General features: G+C 36.2%; 1 protein-coding gene across 1 annotated transcript in view; it reads right to left on the bottom strand.

Annotated features, from left to right (window-relative positions):
* The window catches only part of LOC106669345 (disintegrin and metalloproteinase domain-containing protein 28), a 219,276-nt gene that overhangs the window by 77,849 nt on the left and 114,279 nt on the right, over positions 1–27,148 (bottom strand). The window contains exon 3 of the mRNA XM_014398761.2: positions 937–1,034. Coding sequence (XP_014254247.1) covers positions 937–1,034 — 98 coding nt within the window. The remainder of the gene's footprint in view (positions 1–936; positions 1,035–27,148) is intronic.

The following is a 27,148-nucleotide window of genomic DNA, read 5'->3' as shown; positions in this document are numbered from 1 at the left end:
GTGTGATAGGTTTCAGAAAAACATTTTCTTTATCGTGTCAACGTTTCGATCTTTATTGAGATCATCTTCAGGGCTCAAAGCGTTTCTCTTCTGTGTAATTGTGCCATTCTTGCGTATCGTGTTGAGAGTGCCCAACTCACACGACACTCAAGAATGTCACAATTACTCAGAAGACAAACGCTTTGAGCCCTGAAGATGATCTCAATAAAGATCGAAACGTTGGCACGATAAAGAAAATGTTTTTCTGAAACCTATCACACCAGACCGCATCTCACGATTTCTGAATAATTATTTTAATTTATATTAACTTTAAACATATTTTTATTGGTTTTGTTTTATATATTTAGCAGTGATACAAATTTAATCTTGGTAATATACCAAGAATAAATTTCTGTATATTTTTACGTTTTCTTGATATCAGATATGTAATGAGACCCCATTTTTTTATGAAACCTTTCCAACCGGTTAGTTCTATTCTAGTCAAATTATCAGGTACATAAAGATTAATTTCTGTTTTAACAAAAAGAAGTATTTATGGATATAAAGAAAATATCGAAGCTTTGAAGAGGGACCAGGGAAGTGGCCAGAAATGCATAGCGTTTGAAAGACATGATTTAATATTAATAATTTGTGTTTTTAGTTCACGAAAATAGCCAACAACCTAGATTTAAAATATCTATTTACATTTATAAAGAATAATTTATAAGATCTTTCACTTTAGGTGTTGAATATGATAATAATTAGAATTTGTTATGAATGACCCTTGGTTCAGAGAAGTTCTTATTGTACTTTTCTTAAGATTAGGATAAAGTCTATTTTTTTCCGTAAAAACAGGAATCGTTTTCGATTGTGTGATGTAATATCTAATTATATTTGTTACTTATGCTTTTCTTGAAGGGCGGGAACCGCCTTATGATGATGGATGGTTTCACTCACCTTATGTGCCTTTGTGGTTGTAAGGGGGCGTTTATCTCTGCCATGAAAAACCTTGGGCCTTACAACGGAATGCTTTGAGAATTGAGGAGACGGGTGAACTGAAACAAAACAGTAGAAAATTCGATTAGCCGAATGAAAAACAAAAACAAAAAAAGGGCCCAGAGGCGAGGGTTGAAGAGAGAAACAAAACGGAAGGGAAATGGTAGATGGGTTGTTCGGACGGAGAAAGAAACAGGGGTGAATGGTTGAAAGTGAACAAGGGTTATTCAACGAAATATTATTAAGATGGTAATTGACGAACAATTATTTTTAAATTACGGCATTTTTAAACATCGCCATTAATCGACTGATTATATTTGTATTATAATGCACCTTCCAGACAACACTATTTAAATATAATTAAATATAGATATAATATATTTATATACATGTGATCATCATTCGGTCGTTCACATGTTGCAAATTCTCACTTGATATGACATCCGGCCCGATGTGGCCTCTATACATGGAAGCCAATTTGCACTACCCATGCTAATCCATCATTTATTTTTTCGATTTAATGCTTTTGTTCCTCCCTTGATTGTTTCCTACTCGGTTCTAACGTGTTTCGACTATATAACTTTATTCATTTTTAAACTGTAATGTTATACTAGACTTGAAGTGTGCGTTTCGTCCAACACAAATTGAATATATTTGGGTACCTATTTTGACATTCATCACGTTGCGAATATGAATTTAATAAGAACGGTCGTTAGGGAAAAACAGTACTAGACCATTTTTTGACACAAGTGATTCATCTACCAATCTATTGGTTTGTGAGGTGTACGATCGATGTATAAAAAGAGAGAAGCTTTTTAGGGTAAGAACTTACCCCTTAAAAATGCATTCTAAACTAAGTATCAATGGGATAAGTCTTATACTTTTTCACGTTAAGCTTGCACCTGTTCCGTCTTGCCATCAACTATCTTGTACGTCGTCTTCTGATATCTCGGCGAACATTAGGTTGATGTTGGATCAGGCACATATATCATCGAGTATATATCTCCTCTCGGATGGCTTTCGGATCCGGTCCATCAATGGACATCCCTTAACCCTTCGAATTAATTTTTTTTGTATTGTTTGGATTCGTTGCTCCTCTAAGATTCGCTCCAATATTATGTCAGCACTGGGGGTACCATGTAATTTTTTCTCAAGAACTCGATGAATCCGGCCCGATGTGGCGTCTATATACGGAAGCCACATTGCACTATCCATACTAATCCAACATTTTATTTGGATGATTCATATGACAACTGGCGCAATGAGAACATGTCCTACAATTAGCATGGAAAAGATATTGGGGCTAATTCCCCTACATCACATGGTAGAAAGGACAGCACAGAAAACCATAATCAACTTTATCAGAGAGAAACCTCCAACAGGAATAAAACTGAAATGGAGAGACAGAAACAAACTGTGGAAAAACCATCCATCACTCATGGCTCCAAGAGATGACATGAACAGGAGGTTTGAATTTAACAAAAAATTCCGAATACATCTGGGCACCAAAAAGGAATGGGAAAGAAAGGGAAATAACTCCCTCAAAAATGGCACCATCCTTTGGTACACAGATGGATCTAAAAAACAAGAAGGTACGGGGGCAGGAGTATTTGGACCCGGAACCAAATACTCAGAACCCATGGGAAAACACACCAGTATCTTCCAAGCTGAGATTCACTCAATTGAAAGATGTATCCAATTCAATCTAAATAGAGGATATAAAAACAAGAATATAGCTATCATGTCAGATAGCCAAGCAGCCATCAAAGCACTAAGCTCTAATACCATTAGTTCAAGGATGGTGCTGAACTGCAAAACCAAACTAAACATATTAGGTATGCAGAATAAAATCAGCCTTTGCTGGGTTCTACATGGGAGTAGAAGGCAACGAGGAAGCGGACACCCTTGCAAGGAAAGGGGCTGCCACACCGCTGATAGGACCTGAACCCTTCTATGGCATAGGAATCCACACTATTAACGAATATCTCAGACAGAAGGACAAAAAGAAAATGAAGGAACAATGGAATTCACTCATTGGACATAGACAATCCAAGAATCTTCTAACCAATTTTGGTAGGAAAGAAATCATAGAATGTGTCAAAGGAAACAGGAATAGACTGCGAATCCTAACAGGATTCCTGACAGGACACTGTAGATTAAATGGACATCTAAAGAAAATTGGAACAATCCAAGATGGCACATGAAGATTCTGCAAGGAAGCAGAAGAGACACCAACACACTTACTAACAAACTGCGGAGCTACGTTAGCCCGCAGGAGGAAATGTTTTGGGATGTACAATGTGACCATAGAAGAGCTTCAACCAATAAAACCGCGCCTATTAAACAAGTTCCTTGATGAAATAGGACTCACCGATGTGCTTTAGGCAGAGAACGGGGGATACAATAGCTCTTAAAGGGCGAAGTATACCATACCCTGAAAAATTACATCTACATCTACATCTATGACAACTGGCGCATCGTGGTCTCAGTACGTGGAACCTTTAGTTTCCTTTTTGGGGTTGTTTGTACCATCTGCTGTGAGATTGTGCTCTGGTGTCACATTCTTTGGATTCGTCCAATCTTTAAGGCCTCGTCACTGTCCCGCTCATAGCTCAGGTTGCAGCCGAGGAAGGTAAAGAGCGACACCTGCTACCCGCTGGGTATTTTCAAGAGTCATTAGTTTAGTTTTGCTGTAGAATATTTTCAAGACTTATCCCTTGCATTGTTGTTAAGAGGGATAATAGCTCGCTGCACATCATCTATTCTATAACTGGTCATAACGGCGGGGAACATTCTATTTGTGAGATGCAACAAGAATACGAGTTTCATCAACCAAAAAGCCTGAACTGCCTGGCGAGATAATAAAGGTACTTTCGCTTCAACCCTTCATATGACAACTGGCGCAACGTGGCCTTAGTATATGGAACCTTTACTTTCCTTTGTCAATTACCAATTTTGCAGGATATCATTCTTAAGATTCTTTTTGGGGTTGTTTGTGTACCCTCTGCTGTGAGATTGTGCTGTCGAACCCCTCGACCCATAGTAGTATTGCGGGAGGAATACAACTTTTAGTTGCGAGCAGCGTTACTGATGGTCTGTCATCCGGGGGCAGAAACGTCTTTTTTACTTCTGTTAATAGATAATCCCCTAAGGTGAGATGTCAGAATGATGACCACTATCTGACACACAGTCAAATATTTGGCCATACTGCTGCTCGTTGCAAATAGCACATTTTTTTAATTATAATCGTTATACTGAAAGAATTAATTGTTTTTATTCTTTAATTTAACTAACCTTTTAAATTGAATAGTATTATCAACAATGCAACAATCATTTAATGGACTGGTACGAATGTGTTAAAAATCTTAAGTGATAAACGATAGTGGAATTAGTTTCAGATTTAATTTATGTAAGCTTAAGGGCAAACGTTTAAGAACCTTTGCAATAGCTTCTATAATTGTTAATAGGCTATTTCGGTTAATTAATAATGAATATAAACAACACGGTTGAAGGTTAATTAACATAATCAGTTAAAATTTATAGGAAAGTATATGTAATTTGCAATATTTAATGTTCGGTTTCAGATCGGGGGCAGGTGTAGTGTGGCAGTGAGGTATCAACATAAAGCCCGACCTTCCGCGTTGCCGGCTACTGAATAAAACAAAACATAACAACCCACTATGCCTCCCCTGCCATAAATCTTCTTATTAACCTGGAATATTTTCTGAGCCTTTTTTACCTTCACGGTCGTTCCGAGCCGATGAGAAGCGCTTGTCGTCGTTTTCCCAACTTCATACACTCAAGACGGGCATAATAACTTATGCATGTTGCCGTCTTTTTGAAAAGTGAGATGGGCTTATATGACAAGTAGGTGTGTTTTGTTTTGCAAGACTAAGCCGATTTGTTTGTGTTTCGCAAGTCCATTGTTTAAAAGCTTTCAACGCCTCGTTGTACAATTGGGTAAATAATTAATAACAACTATAAAAGCTTTATGGGAAAAGCTTTATGTTGAGGTGCCGGGCACTTTCGAATTTAGGAACATGGTTGACCTTTCATATCGATGCGAAAAAAGTATCGATAATTTACTGGAATATACGATTCTTTTACTCCACACTTTTAGCAAGGTATCGAAAAAAACAACTAACAAAATGGGTTAATAAGCATAAGTATTCCGTAATCCCGAAGCAGTAGAGTAGAAAGCAGCGGACAACTGTTGAGTTTAAGAATTTTACTTGCTCTTGATGATATTTCCAAGTATGGCAAGCAACAAAAACCTAATGATTCATTTTTGCTGGGATGATTGACTCCGATGGCTGCTTCTTTTAAAGTTAATTTTTTATTCTTTTTACTAGCACCTATCGATAAATATTTCTTAATATCCATTATTTTTAGCGAAGGTTGTAATTGTTTGTAATCCTTTTTTTGTAATTAGCAGGTGTTAATGGGCGTTTCAACATACGGTATATGAGCCAAATGAATGCAGCAACTTTTGGGTCTAAGGAGGAGAAGAACCTGCTGGTATCATAGTGTCTGAAGTTGTGGATTTTTTTATACATATGCCTGTCTAATTCAATTAGGTTAATTACTATAGACAGTTTTAAGCCTGACAATTTGAACAACCATTTTTATTTACTATAAAAAATGTTCATTTCTTCATTCCGACAATTCTATTAGATTGGTATCACTGTATGGCTTATGTAGCATACCTAGAGGGTCGGATGGTAAATATGTGCTTAGGTAACAGTACTCTGAGAATCAGGGTCACTGGAGGCTGTCCACAAGGAGGATGTTTATCTCCTCTATGGTGGTTAATCACAGTAAACAGCTTATTAGAGCTTCTGAATAACTCAGGCTTTTATAGCCAATTATATTCAGACGATGGTACCATAGTGATCACGGGTAAGGACCCTCTGACTCTATCACTACTGATGAAGGAGGCGATGGGGTTGCTAACCGGATGGTGTAGCGACAAAGGNATAACCAAAACACTCCCCAGGATAAAATGGTCCACAATCCTGGGGTTTGTGAATAGGTCCAATAGGTTTATACAGGACTCGTGAGCCGACCAGGTCCCGGACCTTCTAGGGATGGGGTACGGGCCTACTCAGGCTTTTAACCCCTCGGGTCCTGGTCGCCCGCCCTGTGTAATATATATATATATATATATGGCTTATGTAGATACAATTTTTTAATAGCGTTGAACCCTTTCTGTACCATAAAAAAAGAGAAAGAGTAAGAGTAAGAGAGAGAGGGAGAGACGTAGAGATTGATAGATAGAAATAGGGAGAGAGAGAGAGAGAAAGAAAGAAAGAAAGAAAGAAAGAAAGAAAGAGAGAGAGAGAGAGAGAGAGAGAGAGAGAGAGCGAGAGGCGAGGGAGAGAGAGAGAGAGAGAGAGAGAGAAAACATTAAAATTGAAAGTCAAGGAGGTAGGTATATAAATAGCCAATAAGACGACATGCGACACACACACACACACACACACACACCCACATATATGAATGTACATATATATGAATATACATGAATCAAACCTACGAAATAGTAAGGATAGCCCGATTAAAAACGATATAAAAAGCTATAGGTTCATTACCCTGCAGAATTTAGATACTTTTCCTTTCTTCCACTGCGGCCTAAAAGATCCATTTTGGAACTGACCTTTCCTTATTTTTATCTATTCCGTAGAAAGTGCACTAGCCCTAAGGTAGCGGAGCACTTTCCCAAGTTCCTCTTCGCTTTTCCAAAATGGCTTCACCATTTGCGGGCTAATACTTTGCAGTAACATAGGACATGCTCCGATGTCTCTGTCTGTTTCATGGCAGAGTCGGTTGGTTAATGTCTACTATTTCCTAATATTTAAAGGGGTAATTAAATGAACAATGGCTAGAATAAAAGCCTCTCATTTTCCTAAATTTTTCCCTGCTGAAAGGGGTACATGTTTTTTCTGGTTGGGATGTTGAGAAACGTCTTCCTTTGTTTTGCACCTGGTGGATTTAGGTTTGAAGTCATTTCTTTCTCCATCCGTTTGTTCAGTTCCACTTTTAGATTTGGTGGACCGAAGCGAGTGAAGGTTGCTACTGTTCTTGCAAGTTTGTCAGCATGTTCAATGTCTGAGTCCTGGTACCATCGGTTAACTGGTTTCGTTTTCACAATTGGACTTATGTTAGACATTCCCAGAGCTCAAGAATTTAAATCCTTCCATTTTTTGTTGTCTGAAAATTTGTATATACCTTTTACTCTCTTACTGAGTATTTATTGTGAACAGAGTTCAGCTGAATGGATCGCAGCTTGGATAATTGATGATGTGGAACTTAGAAGTTTCACTACGTCCTAATTTGTAACTCTGTAATTAGTTTCGGGTTTTTATTTTTTTAACTTCACATGTTACTATTTTTATTTGGAAAGGTCTCTCAAAACTTTCTCTTATTTGCATTTTGTCAGATGTTGTTGCAACTATTTCATTCATTTTGATCCATTTTAGGATTTTATGATGGATTTTTCTTAGCTCACTGTTACAGATAGATATTAATAAAAGGTAGATATTTTTTATTAATAAAAGTTTTGTGTTTTGTAAATGTAAAATCGTAACTTTTTACGATACTATTAAAAATTAAAGTTTGTTAAAATTTAATATGTAAATAAAGTTTCTTAAAGTGCAATAAAAATAAATCGGTGTTGAGCTGTTCAACATGCTTTAAACTACTAGTAGACTTATCAACCAATAACTTTACTATGATATTACTATGATATATCCATAATGTTTAGTTGTCTATTGACCAATTAACTTCTTTCAATTAATTATCTTTTAATGTAAGGTCTTAGTTGAAATGGAAAAGTTTGTATCACGAGCGGGATTCGAACCCACGACCTTCGGCTAAATACGCCGCTACTCTTACCACTTGAGATTAAGTGGTAATAGCAGCGGCGTATTGAGACGAAAGTCGTGGGTTCGAATCTTGCTCGTGACACTAACTTTTTCATTTCAACCAAGACCTTACATAAAAAGAATAACTATGATATATGTTGAATAAAATATGGAATGTCAAGTTGTAAATAAACAATACTGTTTTTACAATTTGAAGGATTTTGTTAATATTTTGAACGCATTGTTCGGTTGACAATATTGTTTAAATCAGAAATTATAAAGTGTTATGTATTTCTCGAAGACGTCAGAGGCATAAAAACATGAATGATTTTCATCGTCAATTTTCCTTTGATCAGAACAAAATTACATCTTTAATTACGAACAAAAGGGATGTAATTAATTTCCAAATTAGCCGGTTGACTTTCTACTAGAAGGGACTTCTTTTCTTCGAAGTCTTTTGTCCAACTCTGTAGGGCCGAAGTCTCTAAGTGTGATCGATAAAGTAAGGTAATAAAGGGTTTCGCCCGGTACTCGGGAGTGAAAACTTGCTCGGCCCAAACCTCTTTCCGAAATACCCGGCGATATTGAAGAGGATTGTAGCCCTCCGAGAGGATTTGAGCCCCCGACTGTATGAGGAGGGTGTCGAGTAAGCCAAAGAAGTAGTTCCAACAAGAAAAATAACACGGTGAGAGAAGCCCGACAAAGAAGTGAACGGAAAACTCCCAAGGAGAGGCAAATCTGGTGAGAAAGTAATCTGAAAAAGCCGAAACTTCATATCGCCGTCAGGTTTTATTATTTTGTCCACTTACGTATTTTTCCTATTTAGTTCACAAACCCGACAGCGAAGGGAAAAACTGAGGGAGGAATTTTTTTTTCCAGCCGTTCATTGCAGCTCGCTGCAACGTGAACTGGGTCAACAGCTATAAACCGACTGAGACATGACCGACGTGCCCGTAAATTTCATCCAGCGAGAAAACTCAAAGGAAAGAAAGGGAAAAAGGATTACATCAACTAAGTTTTTCTTCCGAAATAATGAGGTAGGAAAGTTGGGAGTTCTTGTTACGCCCCATAGATAACATAGGGCATTTTCGTGTTAATTAAGTAGAAGAGTTTATGCTGTAATTTTTGGAATATTGATTATAACTGCGCGTTTAAGAAAACTTCTCGAAGAGGGAAATGAATGCTCGTATTTTAAGAAAAATATAAAACCTTAAAGTGGAAAACAGGGGAAGGTTTCCAGGCCGGCCCATGGGAGATCCCGAGACCCCAGAAGGATGTGGCCTTTTGCATTATTAATTTGTAATGTTTTTTTATTAAAATCCTTGATTAGTTTAATTAATAGTTACATTATCCCTTAAATGTTTTAATTGTTGAGTTTAGTCCTGGGGGACCGCTGCTTCATCCTCTTCTGTACACCAATTTCTTCTTAGACTAATGAGGAAGTCTACGCCAAAATGTAAGGAAATTTGTTTAGTTGAAGAATATTTACGACCACGCAGAAAAGTAAAACTGTGAAAAATGTTTATAAACATTTTTTGCTAAATAATGTAAATATAAATTAACGAAATATTAAAACGAATGTATTTGAATGAAGCTTGAAATTCTATTGTCCAAGAATATTATGGATTATCCCGAAGGGAAATTCAGACCAATTCTTCCCAAAGGTGCTATCTCTTACTCCGCATGGTTCATAAGTGTGAGGTCACGGCCTCGATCTCTTTAAGAATAACTCACGAATTTTCTTTAAAAAAAAGGATTTTTCCACAGGTATAAATTTAGTTTTGTTCGCTAATTCGGTTAAAACTCAATCTACATATATCTTCAATTGGAAAACAATCGGATTACAGACCAGCAGGAATAATTTAACGGCCTATGTCCGTTCCATACCGAACATTAGGCTCAAGCCTATGAAATGTAAATTCGAAGGATATTACAAAAATCTTCTGAATGCAGGAAGTTTTCAATGTTTAAACTTAGCTTTTATACAAGTTACAGCTGTTCCATAAACATGAGGACGTTCAAGATAACGGTTTTTTGGCGATATCATGCTAACAATTTGCGAGTAGATCTAAGAAATATGAGTCTGCTGCTGCTGCTGAAATGAATGCTGAAAATTTCCATATAATGAGACATCCTGTCCGATGTGACCTCCGTATATAGATTATTTTGGTTTGGGTATTAGCAAATGTGATTGTTTCTCCGTAAAAGGAACGATTTGTTATTGAGGTAAAACGTTGTAGGCAAATTCTTTAACTTATGTATTTCTTAGTGACCTGTTCCTTCATAATATGTTAAATCGTGAGGAGCGGTCAAGAATGAGGTAGTTTAGAAAAACACCTTTTTCATTTTTTGTCGACGTTTCGACCTTTATTCGGGTCATCTTCAGGGCCTGGGTAAATTACAAAACCTATGTTGATTGGAAAAAATAAAAATACTGATGAAAGTATACATTTTGAACCAAATATTTCATCTTCACATAAAGTGTGGTGTCATATTGATTTTGTGTGAAAGTGTTGTGAAACGTGAATTTGTATTCTGCAGTTTTTTTATGATTGTGACAGGGTGGGGGACGCGGTAAATCTGGGAAATTTATACTCAACCATGTCACAAACATATAATAACAGCGAAATACTAATTCAAATTTCCCAACACTTTCCCACAAAAACAGCACCACAAGAATAGAACCACACTTTATGTGAGCATGAAATATTTTGTTCAAAATTTATATTTACACTTTAAATTGTGTTTTTTTCAATCAACATATGTTTTGCAATTTACCCAGGCTCTGAAGATGACCCGAATAAAGGTAGAAACGTCGGCAAAAAAAATGAAAAAAGGATTTTTCTAAACTACCTCATTCTTGTCCATGACTTCAACAAATCATTAACTTATATCGAATTGGTATCGATTTTTGATGTGGTTTACCTGAGGTTCAATATAACATAGTTTCGCATCGTTAGTAACAGCACACCAAATGGTCAAACAGTGAACATCGGTAGCATTCAGAAATTTGAGTCAGATAGTCAAACGTGCGACAAAAACCGGACAGTCGGTGTCTAGAAACTATTGAGGATCGAAATCCAAATATCGATGCTTCAACTTCAAACAACAGCAGCGAAACATCGAACATCGATAGTTACGAGTAGCTTGACTCAGATAGTCCAACATAGATAAAAACCCGGCAACATTGTTGTTTGGGTACTGTTGAGGACCGACAAATACCTCGATGTCAAACATCGATGTTTACAGCAAACATCCATGTGTTCTCATGGCTAAACATCGTCGTTTCCACGTTTCAAACGTCATTGGGTTATTATCAAACATCAACTGCGAAACTTCGACGTTAGCTGACGATACTTACGACAATCGATCCTTTGTGTGTGTAAGTTCCTCATTTATTTTTTTACAAGCAGTTTAGTCTGATATAATGATTACATATTTATTACAATATATGACTTATGGAAGGTCACATAGTGTTCATTTTACTACTAGATTTTAGAACGAAAGTGGGATGTTGGAATATTTTGAATGGAAATGTGGATTTTTTTGTCTTTTTCCTAATTGAGATTAACAAACCATAAATACATATTTTGAAAATTGTACACCGTTCGAATTAGGGCAACGACCTATGCAGTGATGTTACTTATCCAAGGTTATAAACTCGGGTCCTTACGTACGCCAGGAATTACATGAATCCACCTTTCTCAATAATACCCATAGAAGAAAGAGGGAAGAAGAGAGACAGAGACGAGAGACGAGAGAGAGAGAGAGAGTGAGAGGGATGACGAATCGTATAGGAAGCCGTATATACATTCGGCAGACAGTCGAACTGACAGATTGCCGTTGCCTTCATTGGATTTCTGAGCTCTACTCTCTGCCAAACCCTTCCAACGTCTCTTCTCGGCAAAAACCTTCTAAAAATAATGGCCCTCTTCATGATATAAGGCTCCGTTGTCTTTTCTCATCCTTTTCCTGGGTTTTAAACGGAAATAAAGCCTGAAAGAGCAGTCGGTAATAAAATCTATTCCTTTTTTCCAGCACAGTCAGATAAATAAAGTCTTAATTTATAAATGTAATTCGTTTTTAAACTAGCCTTCACTTTAAAAATGTTATATGACTTATTTCAATTTTTTCCAGTCGGTATAACTCTGACTAGTGACATTTATACCATCTGGCCCATCAACCAGTAGATCAGAATTTTTAAGTTATTTACTTTAAAACAAAACTGATTTTTTTTTTAAATTTTGCAAGAATTTTAAAAACACATCTATCCAACGTTATTTCAAAGTGACCATAAGAGGAAGAGTGAGGGCCGTTCACTCTTTCACTTGGCCTTGGTATTATGCGACACCGATCTGAAACCGTTCTGCTTTTTCTTTCAAAAATTTCATCTCTCTTGTACACAAAGGAAATAACACCAAAGAATAGCAAAAGTAATTGACTATAAACACGCGATAGATCTGGGTCATTAAAATCTCAGTTGTATCGGGTTGTCCGGAAAATAATGCAGGATTTTAAGTTTTCATTAAAAAAAATCTATATAAAATATTCTGTTTACGTTTACAGGATTACTCATTTGTATGAATGTCAACACTTATTAATCCTCTTCCAAATGATATTGTTTGTTTACCTCTGTAGCATTCCGCTACTTGGAAATAATTCAGTCATCCTTATAATGTCAAAGCGAGAATTTCGTACGATTTTCTTTTACGAGTTTAAACTCGGCCGAAGCGGAGCCCAAACGGCTAGAAACATTAACCAAGTCTGGGGCGAGGGTTGTGTTAATGAGTGCACTGTGCAAAGGTGGTTTAAAAAATTTCGGGAGGGAGATTTCAGCCTTGAAGATGAAGAAGGTCGTGGAAGGCCTTCCTCTCTTAATGATGATGTTCTGCGATCAGTGGTGGAAGAAAACCCCAAAACAACTGTTCGAGAACTTGCAGAGCAACTCAAAGTCAGTAAAACGACCGTCGCTGACCACCTCAAGGCGATTGGAAAAGTGAAAAAACTCGAAAATTGGGTTCCACACTCATTAAACGATCGCCAAAAAAATCAGCCCTTTGATGTTTGTGCATCACTTCTTTGTCGAAACAAAAATGACCCATTTCTGGCCAGAATTGTTACATGTGACGAAAAGTGGATTCTCTACGATAACACTAGACGTTCTGGACAGTGGCTCGACAAAGGAGAAGCTCCAATACATTTTCCAAAGCCCCCAACTCATCAAAAAAAGGTAATGGTTACGGTATGGTGGGCTTCATTTGGTTTAATACACTACAGCTTCTTAAATCCTGGCGAAACCATCAATGCTGAATCATACTGTAACCAAATTAATACCATGCATCAGAAATTGGCAGTAATGAAGCCCTCTTTGGTCAATCGGAAAGGGCCCATTTTGTTGCATGACAACGCTCGACCACATGTGTCACGTGTAACGTCACAAAAATTATTGGAGCTTGGCTATGAAACTTTGCCTCACCCACCCTACTCTCCGGACCTCTCGCCTACTGACTACCATTTTTTTAGACACCTGGACCACTACTTACAACACATAATATTCAAAAATCAAACGGAACTGGAAAATGCATTTATTGACTTTATCAATTCTAAAAATTCTGAATTCTACTCAGACGGAATTAATAAGTTACCAACACGTTGGGAGAAATGTATTGAGAGTATGGGAAATTATTTTGATTAAAGAACATTGCTTTAAAGTAACTAGTTTTTTTTTTTTGTTTAATACCAAAATCCTGCATTATTTTCCGGACAACCCAATAGAAGTCGTAGGCGAGCAATAAAACGTGGTCTATCGTCTCCTGGCTATCACAAAGTCAAGGGATAGAACTATCATTTACCTAGTCATATAGTCACGAAACACGTCAGATCTGAAACAAATTAAGCCTCCTTCAGAAAGGACAACTTGGTACACGAAACGTCTCGAAAGGGGAGGTAAATTGGGAAACGGTTGACGCGCTTCAGTCTGTACAACAGACGTCAAAGTCAGACATAGATCAAGGGGTGCGACTGTAAAAGACATGTATGTCTTTTGAAGTGCCACCCTTCAGCCCTCAAATTCAGGATATTAACAGATTAACAGTAAAGAAAACTTGATTAAACAACCGTTTTTCTAAAAATCCTATATAAATCGAAATTTTCTGGATTTACATAAAGCCCTTAAAAGAACTCCGGTCTTCATGATTGACTTTATTTTAATTACCTTTCTTGTTTTTGACTATTTTTCATTTAATTAAAACTGGCACCTTTCTGACAGTTTATTTTCTTTAATTAGTAACAAAATGATGCTGAGTAAAAAGGAAAGCTCTGTACTCCGGAATGACTAAATGGAAGTAAGTTGCTTGAAAAACTTTTTTAAACCTCTGTTATTTCCTGACTCCCTGACTAATTAACATAATTTTATGAAATTGAATACACTAACTTTTTAAAAAAATGAATTAAACGTTACACACGGAAAGTACTTCAATTCTGAACTCGATTCAGAACAGGTGCAAAAATTTTTCTGCAGCTCGGTAGAATCGTTTTGAAGGTAATGTTCGATGTTTTTCGAATTAAACTATTGCTCAGATAATAAATTATGTTTGTGTAAGGTATTGGTTGGGATAAAAAAGCCAGTGTCACGAGCGGGATTCGAACCCAGGTCCTTCTCAATACGCCGCTGCTCTACCACTTGAGCTATCGTGACATCGATCCATTCGTACGCCTTCCCACCTCAACCCACATCTCGAATTTTCCCTCCTTTTTGCCATTTTTCAAATGTCGTTACGGCATGTAAAAATGGCAAAAAGGAGGAAATATTTGAGAGGTCGGTTGAGGTGGAAAGTGTCCGAGTGGATCGAAGTCACGGTAGCTCAAGTTATAAAACAGCGACGTATTTAGCCGAAGGTCGTGGGTTCGAATCTCGCTCGTGGCTCTGGCTTTTTTTTATCTCAAACAATACCTTACATAAAGATTATTTAATTGAAAGAAGTTATTTGGCCAATCGGACGACGAAATCCAATTAATTTATTATTTATTTCTACTACAACTTTATCAATTCTGAGCTAAATTTAGAACAGCTACTAACAATTTTACTATAAATCGATAGTGTGAAACTTCGATGTTTTGTGGGTATGCTTGATGTTTTTTTAATTAACCTGTGGCTTAAATAACAAATTATACACTTCACACTCTACTTCAACTTTGTCAATTTTGACCTAAATTTAGAACAGCTACTAACAATTTTGTCATAAATCGATAGTTTAGAAACTTCGATGTTTTGTGGGTATGCTCGATGTTTTTTTGATTAACCTGTTGCTTAAATAACAAATTATACACTTCACACTCTACTTCAACTTTGTCAATTTTGACCTAAATTTAGACCAGCTACTAACAATTTTACTATAAATCGACAGTGTAGAAACTTCGATGTTTTGTGCGAGATGTCCATGTTTTTCTAATTAACCCTTTGCTTAAATATCAAATCATACATTACACACTCTACTTCANACTCTACTTCAACTTTGTCAATTTTGAGATAAATTTAGAACAGCTACTAACAATTTTATCATAAATCGATAGTGCAGAAACTTCGATGTTTTGTGCGTTATGCCCATGTTTTTCTAATTAACCTCTTGCTTAAATAACAAATTATACATTAAACACTCTACTTCAACTTTCTCAATTTTGGGCCAAAGTTAGAACAGCTACTAACAATTTTATCATAAATCGATAGTGTAGAAACTTCGATGTTTTGTAGCATGTTCGATGTTTTTCGAACTAACCTATTATTTAAATAACTTATACATTACACATTCTTTTATATCTCTGTCATCAATTCTGAGCTCAATTTAGAACAGCCGCAACAATTCTTGTAAGGATCAATAATACAGAAACTTCTACGTTTTTTCGGCTATGTTCGATGTTTTTCGAACTAACCTGTCGTTTAAAAAACAAACTATACAATACACACTATATTTCAACCTTGTCAATGATGTATGCGTACTTAGGTCTATATTTGATTTTCTGATTAAAGGATTAGTCAAGCTGGCCATTGATATTTTAATATTTGAGCTTTTCTGCTAATGATCAATGTTTTAATTACCATCGATTTTGAGTAGTTGATGCTTTCATCGATAGTAAACTTTTAACGACAATATCCCACCCAGTTTTTAGACCTGATACCTTTTTTTAGTAAATAAGATGAATGTTTTGATCCCGACGTACAAAGCAAAAGCTTTTCTTTTCTGACACACCTGACCGCGCTCCTTCACACTGCCATATATTTCGTGTACTGTTATTGTGTTATAAAACGGTAGAATATTGTTATCAAAGGAAATCCAATCATCGAAATCATCTGGTGCCTATTGTAAAAACTTTCGTATGATATTAGTGGCCTCTATGAAATAAGTAATAAGCGAAAATAGAATATAGTGTGACATTTCTTAAGGTTTACTGTACGATATACACTAGTTTGGTCGTTTCGGATAATTTTTGGCTTTTTCCTCTTGCTTCTGTTTTCCAGGTTCGTTTCGGCTTTCGTGCTGGATTTGTGTCAACGATCAAGTTACATATAAGTTAATTATAAATTAAAACCCGGTTGATGACGCGATAACGCCGGAGTCTGTGTACCGTCTGCCGTCCCCACCACGACGATTCATCGAAAGAAAAACCCGTTTTTTTCCTATCCAACATATGTCTACTGTGGGCGGAGGTCGAAGTGATCACGTCAATACGTGAATCACCAATGGCGACATAATGTATCTTGCATTAATATGTAATTTCTAATGGAAAAGGGGATATTTCTCGACGGGTTCGGATCTGAGCTTTACCGAATGGGACCGGACCGTTCGCCCGGGTAACGGTGTCCAACGGAGAACGAACTGGGACGCGTAGACGCTTGGAGACCTTGGAAACACTTTCAACTTCTCCAACATTCTATTTTTGCAGAAAAGTAACCTTTTCTCGTAATTTGACGATAAATTAAAAAAAAAATGGAAGTGGAGTTATATAACGTAAATGGAAGTGATTGCCAAAACTGTTTAGCAACTCCCCTCAAGAGTGTAAAAAGGAAAAGGACGTTTTATGCTTTTCTGGGGGTCTATGAAGGTGCAGATTCTTGCAACTAGGACAAGAAAAGCCACAAACAAGATCCTACACTAAGAAGCTGCTGGCAAGGATATGGAGGTTGATTAGCAACTCGAAAGTGGCCAGTGATTTATAAAAATTGAGGAACACAATAGATCTACTCAGGTCGAGGTGCCTTGTGGCGACCACTTTTATCACTAACCTCTCAAGACTCAAAACGATTATCAAAAATATTACTTGCAATGCAAATACGAAATAAATGACTATATTATAAAATAGGTCAACTTTACATATTTACTGTACTTTTTTTAGAGGTCACTTATTAGCTTGGTATATTCTTTTATAGAACGTATACATAATAAATTTATGATAAATATATATAAATAATAAATATATGATATAAATGCGTATGAATTCTTAAAAAAACCCAGCCCAAGTTCATAAAATATCCATTAGAGTATTCTAAACATTTTTAAACGTTTTCGTTTCTGTATATTTTGCAATATAGAAAATTATTTATAAACATATCACGAAAATTGTTTAAAATGCAAACAATCGAAGAACTTGCGAGTGAAATATGAATTTGATAGATTGGTTAGGTTGAATTATACAGGCGGATAATATTTGTGACACTTCCTTCACCATTTTTATAAAATATTAATTGAAATGTACGAGAAAAAGTTTTGGACACTAAAGTTTGTCGGAATTACTCAGCAGAAAAGTGATTTGCATAAACTCAAAGGGAACAAAACTTCTCTCTCTCAAAAAAAGTTATAATAATTCTCGTTTGAACATTTTCCTTATTCTAAGCAAGTCGTTATTTAAACATAATATATTAATTATACATCTCTTTTGTAGTTTTTGTTTTATTGGCTGAATTGAAGAAGTTGCATTGAATTGAAAATACGTGATGTTGCTAACTTTTTAGAAATTTTTTTTTACCATATTATAAGTTTATTGTTTAAATAGTTATTTTTCGTTAAACTGGGTGTATATTTAAAAACAAGACAGTAATCGTTTGCTTGAATATGGCATAAATTGAAAGAACGTGCTGTATTTCGAATAGGTTGTCTATGGATGGTGGAAAAACAAAATTTAATTAAAAATAAAAAGAATAATTAACTAAAAATTATTTATCAACGTTGATTTGAGAGATTTTTATTCTTTATTTTGCCAAAACAATCAAAAGAAACCTAGAAACAAAAATCTTACCGGTCAACACAAAACATAAGAAGAAATGGACGAAACTAGATGTTGCCATAATAAACTCATGGTTAAAGAACCTTCGTCAAAACTACCATATTACTACACTTAAATAGGATAAACACAGGAGAATGATAGGGCAGCTAAGAAAACACCTTCAAAACATGGGTACATTCAATGATGACATGTTTTTAGGTTATGCAAGGAGGAAGAAATTGCCACCTACATTATCTTGGAATGAGAAGCAACAGCTCATCCGGAGACACCTTAGGTACGAAGAAGCAGCAGTGACAGTCAATGCCCTATAACTTCTTAAAGGAAGAATCGAGTCACACTGAACTGAACTAAGGAACTAGGAAAAGTTCAGTAAGCAAACAGGCTGCATTTCATGGAGAATATCAAAACTCTGCTTACTAGTATACTCCTCATCATGATGATGAAACTACAGTAAAAACCAAAACGTTGCGTTCAGTAGGTTATAAAGTAAAGGATTCAGTTTTAAACATACTAGTGAACAGTTATTACAGTTTAAAAAAAAACTGCTTGGGATTTAATATTTAATTGGGAGTAAGGGAAGATGCTTAGATATTTTCCTTTTGGATCATAAAAGGTTTTTGCAAGAAAATTAAGGCCGTATTTCATGAATATTGAAAATGAGCGGAAATAAAACGTCTCTCAAGCATGAAAAAGTTCCCAAGGAATACAGATTTAAACTCTAAAATTGTTATATTTTGTCATCATTTTGACTTTTAGAGAATAAAACGGTTGTCGCGAACCGGAGAAGCTTTAAACAGCAGTAATTTTTTATTTTTTTTTATTTTGGGGGGGGGAGGATTTTTTAAATTTCCGTACAATCGTTATTGTTTAGAAATTGTTCCATTTTAGAGACGTATTTTTGATGTTCAATGATAACTATACTATTACCTTTATCGGCTTTTAAAATAATGTTGTTGTTACTTTTTAGCATTTTACCAATAGACCTAATTGTACGTGGGATATTTAATTTTTTGACGTTTGGATTTACCAACTTTTGTTTGATTACTTCAGCACATTTATATTTTATATTTGTATTTATTTTACAACGATCCACCGATGAACCGAGGGAAAGCAATTTTTTTCTATATAATGATATTTTTTAGACAAATTTTAAGCCTTTATTTAATAAATTGTTTTATTCTTTATTTATTGCCATGTTTGTTAAGTTTATAACCCTTGGGTAAAATTTAATTGTAGCTGTTTTGTCTTTATGAGTATTTTTTTAAAAACACTCACTCACCATTTGTCATATATATTAATTTGCTAGTCAAAGCAGCAATGGATTATAACAATTACATTACGTCCAATTACTTAAAATCAGCCAGTAAACAAAAACTCTTAAAACTTTAAAACAAAAATATCATAAATTTAGACTTCCATGCTCAAAAATCAAAAAATCTAGCTGGTTCAGTTCCCAATGTTTGAAATTAAACCTAACCCCAAAATTCGTTCTTGCCCTTTTTTAAAACTTTTTTTTTTACAACTGCATTCTTCGACGGAACAAAACATATAATATTTACATATAAACATAATAACTGTGGCATGAAAGCTTGAACAGCTACCATCCATGAGCCGATGTCCAGTGTTAAGGTTGTCGCGGGGCCACCGCGGGGTAATGAGGTGGATGACAGGTTTTTGACGAAAGGGTTCGGATGATGGGGTAGTTTGGAATGGAACGTTTTGTAGCGGGATTGGGCTAGCTCGGTAACAAGAGGGAATTCAGCTCAGTATGTATGGTGTGATTGGATACATAGAACGGGGCGTTGAACATTGTTCTGAGGATTTTGGATTGAAGGGATTGGATTCGATTGAGGTTGGAACGCTTAGCAGTCCCGTAAAGTGCAAGTCCGTATGTCCAAATGGAGGCCAGGAGGGCAATGTAAAGTATTCTTAAGTAAGTACTCTCCGTCCTAGGAGACCGATGTCAAGTGTTAAGGTTGTCGCGGGGCCACCGCGGGGTAATGAGGTGGATGACAGATTTTTGACGAAAGGGTTCGGATGTTGGGGTAGTTTGGAATGGAATGTTTTGTAGCGGGATTGAGCTAGTTCGGTACAAGAGCGATTCTTTTGTTTGTTAGTGTGAGTTTTGATCGTCTGTCGAGTGGTTGTTTAAGCATGAAAAATCGTAAGTTTTTTTAAGTTGCCATCAGATAAAACCCCTAAGAACACAAAATATGAATTATTTTACCGACGAATTACACTCGTTACATGATTCATGAAGACATCCTCAATGGGAAGTCGCTTGTGAGTGAGTGTGTTGAATGGCTTACAGGACACTTCCAGATGAGGATCTCTAAGAAAGTTGAACCCAACAAACCTATTTGAGAGAAAATACCGGACAACAAACAAATCAAGACTATAAAAGATAAAACAACTTTGTCATAAATTTATTAAGTCCTATATATATTATTCTGTGGACAGGATCTTATTAATTATTCAGAATTAACGCAAATTTTAAGGTGAGGATTTCCACTGGTTGGATGACCTTCATTTTGAGCAAATCTGTTTGGTTAAACCATAAATAGTAATAAATATGTTGTCTACAATAGATATACCTTGTCATAATTATTACAATTGTTTGTGTAATTAATTAAATTAATATTAAATTAATTAAAATAATTAAATAATTAATAATTGGCTAAATGTTTATAAGTCATGCCTGTGTTTAAAAGTATGTACAGAGAATTGAATGTTGCGAAAGATTCTTGATTTGTACTGTTCATCCCAGGTCAAAGCCATTACATTATTAACTCGTTGATTATGGAGACAAATCTAAAATTAGTAGTGCGAATAGTTCTATTATAGATAGTACATATAGTGCAAATATTAATGAATTTTCAACTAAAATTGTTGTGGTTAAATTCACACGCTCATGATGCAAACAAATTTGATAACTAATTGCTACTGTATTTTAACAGGTACGTAGTACGATTTATTCGGAGTCCAGAACTCCGGATATTACGGTAACCTAATCAATTTCAACTCCAAGCAAGTCCAGATAAAACAAGAAGGTAAACAGTGCTTCAAAGTTGTCTACTATCAATCTTATGTCAAAAATGACTTCTACGACAGTGGAAAGTTTCAGGCAATGAGACAAATATCAGAAATAGGTTTCTCTTCACATAGATCTTGTCCATATAACCATAACATTTTCAAAAAGCTACTCAAGTAAAAAGGTACTTAACAAATTCTAACAAAAATAACGTTATGCTAGATATATTTCGGTACAAAACAATCGATAATTTGGTCATTACTTATCATATTGTTCTGCCTATCCTCGATTGTTTGGTCTTTTCAAAGAGTTTAGTTATTTCACCATCTTTCTTGTTATTTTTTGGTCCTCCGGGCTGGATTACTACTACTATCACTAAATTAATTACGTTTGTAGATATACTATTGTCTCTATTCTGTCTTGTTTGACAGATGAAACCAGCGAGATGGGCAGGCCAAGATAATCGGTAAGGACCAAATTAAAGGTTCATCCCCGCGCAAACTACACGGAGATGTTTTACAAAACCAAGCATTCTATTTCCGACAAAAACTTCAATGTTGAACTTCAGAAAAAAACATCGTTTTTTGAAAAGAAAAAATGTCAATGTTGAAAAACCTTCGAACACACCCATCGATAGTTTGGTGGCTGCCGATCATTATTGTCTGCCTATCTTCGCTAGCTTGGTATGTTCAAATTATTTCAACATTTCGCCATCTTCCTCGCTATTATTTGGTTCTCCGTGCTGGCTATATACTATAGTCTTAAATTATGTGTTGCCTGCGAGGATAGGTAAACAAAAAAGACAGGAAACGACCAAATTACAGATTCATCATATGACAGAGCACATGGAGAAATCTCTCACTGTATATAACGGACCCGACTAAACGAAAATCAATCCAACCAATCTTCAACAGCGTCATGCTGAAAAGGATCTGAGAAACCAAAATAACGTGGATAGGACCAGGATTAACGGAAATGACTAAACTACTGGTTCGAACTTAGAACAAAACCATCGATAATTTGGTAGTAGTCCTCCGGGCCGGATTTGTACGGTTGTCTTTTAAATAAATTAGGTTTTCAGATATACTATATCTTGCCTACGAGGATGGGTTAAGCAAATTGATTGATAGCGACAAAATTACAAGTTCATCACACCGCAGACCACATGGAGAAATCTCACAACCGTCCGAGTAAACGAAAATCAATCAAACCGACCGTTGAAGATAACAAGTCAAAACGTATCCGATAGTCCAAACCAAATTGAATTGGGAGACCAGGATGAACGGAAACTGGTACATACCTTACATACCTTAAAAGAAAATACCACAATTTAGTAACACCAAGCATAGAATCCAAAAACCGATGTTGACCAACAAAAAATCAAAACATCTCTCCATCCATATATGTTTATCATAATTGACCATATTAATTATTTCAATTAATTACTCTTTTTCTCTAAGGTCTTGGTTGAGACGAAAAAGTTAGGCTCAATACGCGCTGCACTAACCACTTGTCAAGATAGTACAAGTTGAGCCGAAGGTCGTGGGTTCAAATCAAAATCGACCCGACTAAACTAAAATCATTCAAACCCAATATTGAAGATAGGGACAAGTCAAAAGTTCAAAACGCATTTGAAGGACCAAACCAGCGTGTTCAGGCGAACAGAACAGTCGAATACGATATAACTACTAGTTCATACCAGAAGCATAGTTCTATAAAAATCGATGTTGGAAAATATCTCAGTTAAAGAAAGTTCTAACGAAAATCGATGCTGACAAGCATAATAACAAAAACGATGAAAATACTGAATTTGATCAAGCATGAAACCGAACTGTATATCTGAAAATTCGAAAAACAAATATCAATCAACTGTTGACAAATAAACAAAAAAAAGACCATCGAATGTGACAAATTTTACTTAGATCTGCGAAGTGACAAATCTGTATTATAATCGTCGCTGGTCATTCTTGTCATACTGTTCTCGCTAGTTTTTTTTTCGATAAAAGTTAAAATTTGGGAATTGCCAAAGCGAGTATGTCAGTCAAAACCAACGATCGAAGAACCAAGGAATAAAACTAGAGTTATAGGACTATAAGAACATAGAAAAAACATCGAAGTTAATTCGGTTCAAAAGGCTATTTGCTTATTTTGGTTTCATTGTTATCGAGAAAAAATGTTGGGATCAATTATATGAATTATCTACTTTATTAAATCCTGTTAATGGAGGTTGGCCGTCCCAGCAACAACCGTTTTCTAGGGTAGTTATGACCCCACCCGATTTCGACCCATTGTTAGATATGACAGCTGTCCGACCTTAGTTGAGGAGGGTTTGCTCCTGTGAAAATTGAATATTCGTAAAAGTTGAAGCACGTGAACCGAATTTGGGCGGATGTTTTCGAGTTGCGTAAAGACAGGAAGACGGGACAATAAGGTTGTCGGACTGTAACCCGGGACGTCTTCTCCCGCAGGGCGTGCCGAGGAAACCGATCCCTCCGGTTATTACCGGGATCGTCAACCGGGATAATTCCGCTCGAGTTATTGAATAGGACTATTAGGGCTGAATGCTTAGCGAGGTGATTAAGCCTATTGATGGGATTATTACTCGTACTGGTACAATATAGATTACAAATGAAAATGGGTTTCGGCCCAATAAAGAGACAATGAATAATACAGATAGCAAAAATGGACGACATACGGAAAATGTTAAAAACGCGCGTTGAGGTCAATGTTTGTCTGAAAATGAAGCTGAACATAGAACCTTCTGAAACAACAGAACTTCATTCCAAAACTAATACATTCTAAACTGACTTTATTGAAAAAAATTAAAACTACTAACAAGAACATCAAGTTATCCAGCAACAGTATGCTTTGAAACCTTAAGTCTTAATTAATCTTTAATTAAGAGATTACACTACATCTGAAAAATGGCAAAAAGGAGGGAAAATTCGACCGGTTGTAGGTGAGATGGGAAGTTGGTGTCCGAGTGGATCGAAGTCACGATAGCTGAAGTGGTAGAGCAGCAGCGTATATAGCCGAAGATCGTGGGTTCGAATCCCGCTCGTAACACTGACTTTTTTATCTCAACCAAAACCTTATTAAAGATTAATTAATTGAAAAGAATTTATTTGGTCAATCGGACCACGAAATCTAATAGATAGACTTAAACCTTAAGTTCAATGTATAATAATATTTGACAAGATCGAATTATTTCTTTCTTGCGCTGGTGAGAAGCCAGTAATATATTGTTGTACAGTGGCTAAATACCACAACCTGGTTGCAAAAAGTGGCTTATTAATATTCTAAACGGTTTCTTCCTTATAAACGGTCGCCCACTGGCAGGAATAACTGTTAGCAACTCGTTGTTTTGCAAATTGCAGAGAGGAAACGACGAATTTCAATTTAATTGTACAAATTTACGAAAAAATAGGTTACTTTGTTAAAATGTTAATCCAGTTTGACCGGATGTGTGTGTATTCTAAGTTTTTATAACTTATCAGTACTGTAACGAGAAAAAAGTATAAATATCGAATCAACAAATACTTCATAGTAAAAGTGGTCTATTTAACCGAACCCTTGGTGTTCAAAGGCTTGTCGCAACTGCATAGCATCCCCTAAGATAAGAGTGTTCACAAATCGTTTTCAGATTTCAATAGTAAAAGTTCTCTTTCGGTAGAGGGTGAAACTTTTCCCCGGCACTGAAAGTTTGGTTTGGGAATGTACAACTACACTGCGACCTAACTGGGTTTTCATAATCCCACGAAGCATCAACCTGTTTACGAATCCTTTCAAATAAATTGAACCGGCCCTTTGGTAATCAATTTGCGGCAGGGGAGGCAGTTGTGAGGATTATGAAAATTACAAGGACTTTCGGGATTTTCAATTTACATATGTATTTGTGACGTTCCGAATAGAATCAAACGAACCTAAAGTTATTTACTATTTTGAAAATTGTATAATTAAATTTAAATTCAATTATCATATAAATACAAAACTTCACTGAAGCTCATGCTAGACTTGGATCTTATTAAGAAAAGAAAGACTAAATTAAAACCCATGCCTTTTTCTGTAGAAAACCATTTTACAGACTTATGGTAGCAAAGAATGCAGCAACAACAAACACTGCAGATATTTCAAACTAAAATTGTAAAAATTTAACCCAAGCGTAGCGGATTTTTCCCAAACTACCTCAAGTGATTGACACTATGACCATCACTGCACCTGGAGTACACAAATTAAGAGAAACCTGTCAACGCTGGAACTCAATGTGAAGGATTGAGGTACGAGGAGTCGCCAGGTAGATAAGGCTGCGGAGTATCGTTACGATGGTCGATAGCTTGATGTGGAACTTTTGGAAGCGGGATCCGATTAGTTCGTTGTCAAATGCAATGTTGAAGTCATTGATTGTGAGGTTAGTGCTATAGAAAGGAGATTTGACAATTTGTCTGAGGACTTCTGACTAGAATGATTGGATGCACGGGATATTGGATGGCTTGGCAGAACTACACATTCCGTATTTCCAAAGCAGTATCAGTAATGTCTTGTATAGACCTCGTTGAGTTTTGACGGTCAAAACGTCTAGTTTTCGAAGTCTTTTGTTAAGATAGTATTCTTAAGACTAGTGTGGGTATTCCAGTTCAGTCCGCTGTGTAGATATAAGTTCTAAGTATCTAACTGGAGAAGTCGGTAGCTCTTTGTTGATGATATATAGCGGAGGGCAATGTTATTTTTTTTCTGGGTAAATTCAGTCTTCGATAAGTTTAAAGTGGTCTTGCAAGATGGAAGTTGCTTGTATGAGGACAAATTGTGGCATTATCCACTAAGGAGGTAATGATGGTATTGGGATGTATATGAAATAGGCAGGTAATGGTATTATCATAGGCTCACAAATACTCCCTTATAGGACGCCTGCTTGCATCAGTTATTTGAATATTCTTTCAGTTCAATAGATTCAAGGATAAAGTAATAATGAGTGGGTAGGGATTGTTCAAGTTCAATTTTTTGTAGGGCATATATTGCAAAGTGGTCGTAGTGTTATTTTCACACTGCTTATAGCAAGAACTCCCAGGAGGACACTTGAGAGATCAAAGGGCAGGTTTTCGGGATGGGATAGTGCGGACAGAGGTTGAGATGGCGTTAGTATGGAATGGAATTATGTGAAGCAAGAAGGGCATACGTCATTGTAGCAAGGAGCCTTGATATTCTTCTGAGAACTTTTGATTACACGGCGGGATGAGCTGGAATTCGGATGGCTTGGGGAACCCAACAGTTTCTCTCTGTAAGTCAGTGGCTGAAGTAAAGTTTTGTACAAAGTTGGTTTAACAGTAATGACATATTTCTGATTAAGAAGTCTTTGTAAGTCTCTGTTTTTTTTCTAGTCCCTAAACGTTTGTGAAGATTCCGCAAGGATGCCACAAAGATGACATTACCATTCTTTGATAACTCAACGTGTTCTTGAATGTTAAAGGTGGCCCGGATAGGATTCGGGCAAAAGAATACATAATTGCACCCTTATTTAATGATGGTATTGTGATGCATAGGCAGTATAAATAGTATAAGGATGGGACTGAGAACGCACCCTTGAGACACCAGCTTGTATGATCTCCAAGTACTTTTTCCTGCTCCTCAATTTTAATCAGCGGCTGTTTGGATTCAAGGAAAGATAATAAATAGTGGATAGGTACTGTTTGAGTTTGAGTCTGGGTGCGGGGCACTACCAAAAGTCTAGACCATATGTAGGAAAGCACCCAAGCAATATTTGTTCTCTAGAGCGGAGGAAACTGGTAAGAAGGAATCATTTTTCTGAAAATGTAAAGCAGTCTTTCGAGGTTTTTGGACATCGCAGGAAGGCTGATGGGTCCTGACGGAATACTTCCATAAACGAAGAAAGTAAATATAGGTACCTATATCGTGGTTCTCACGTACACCTTGGTTCCTAAACCACATCTTCTTCCTCCTGGTTTTTCTGAACGATAATCCTAATATTTGTCACACGTTCTCATGT

Source organism: Cimex lectularius, unplaced genomic scaffold, assembly GCF_000648675.2.
Source record: "Cimex lectularius strain Harlan isolate CLEC.00 unplaced genomic scaffold, Clec_2.1 scaffold147, whole genome shotgun sequence".
In the NCBI taxonomy this organism is placed as follows: domain Eukaryota; kingdom Metazoa; phylum Arthropoda; class Insecta; order Hemiptera; family Cimicidae; genus Cimex; species Cimex lectularius.
This window is presented reverse-complemented; position numbering and strand designations above follow the sequence as displayed.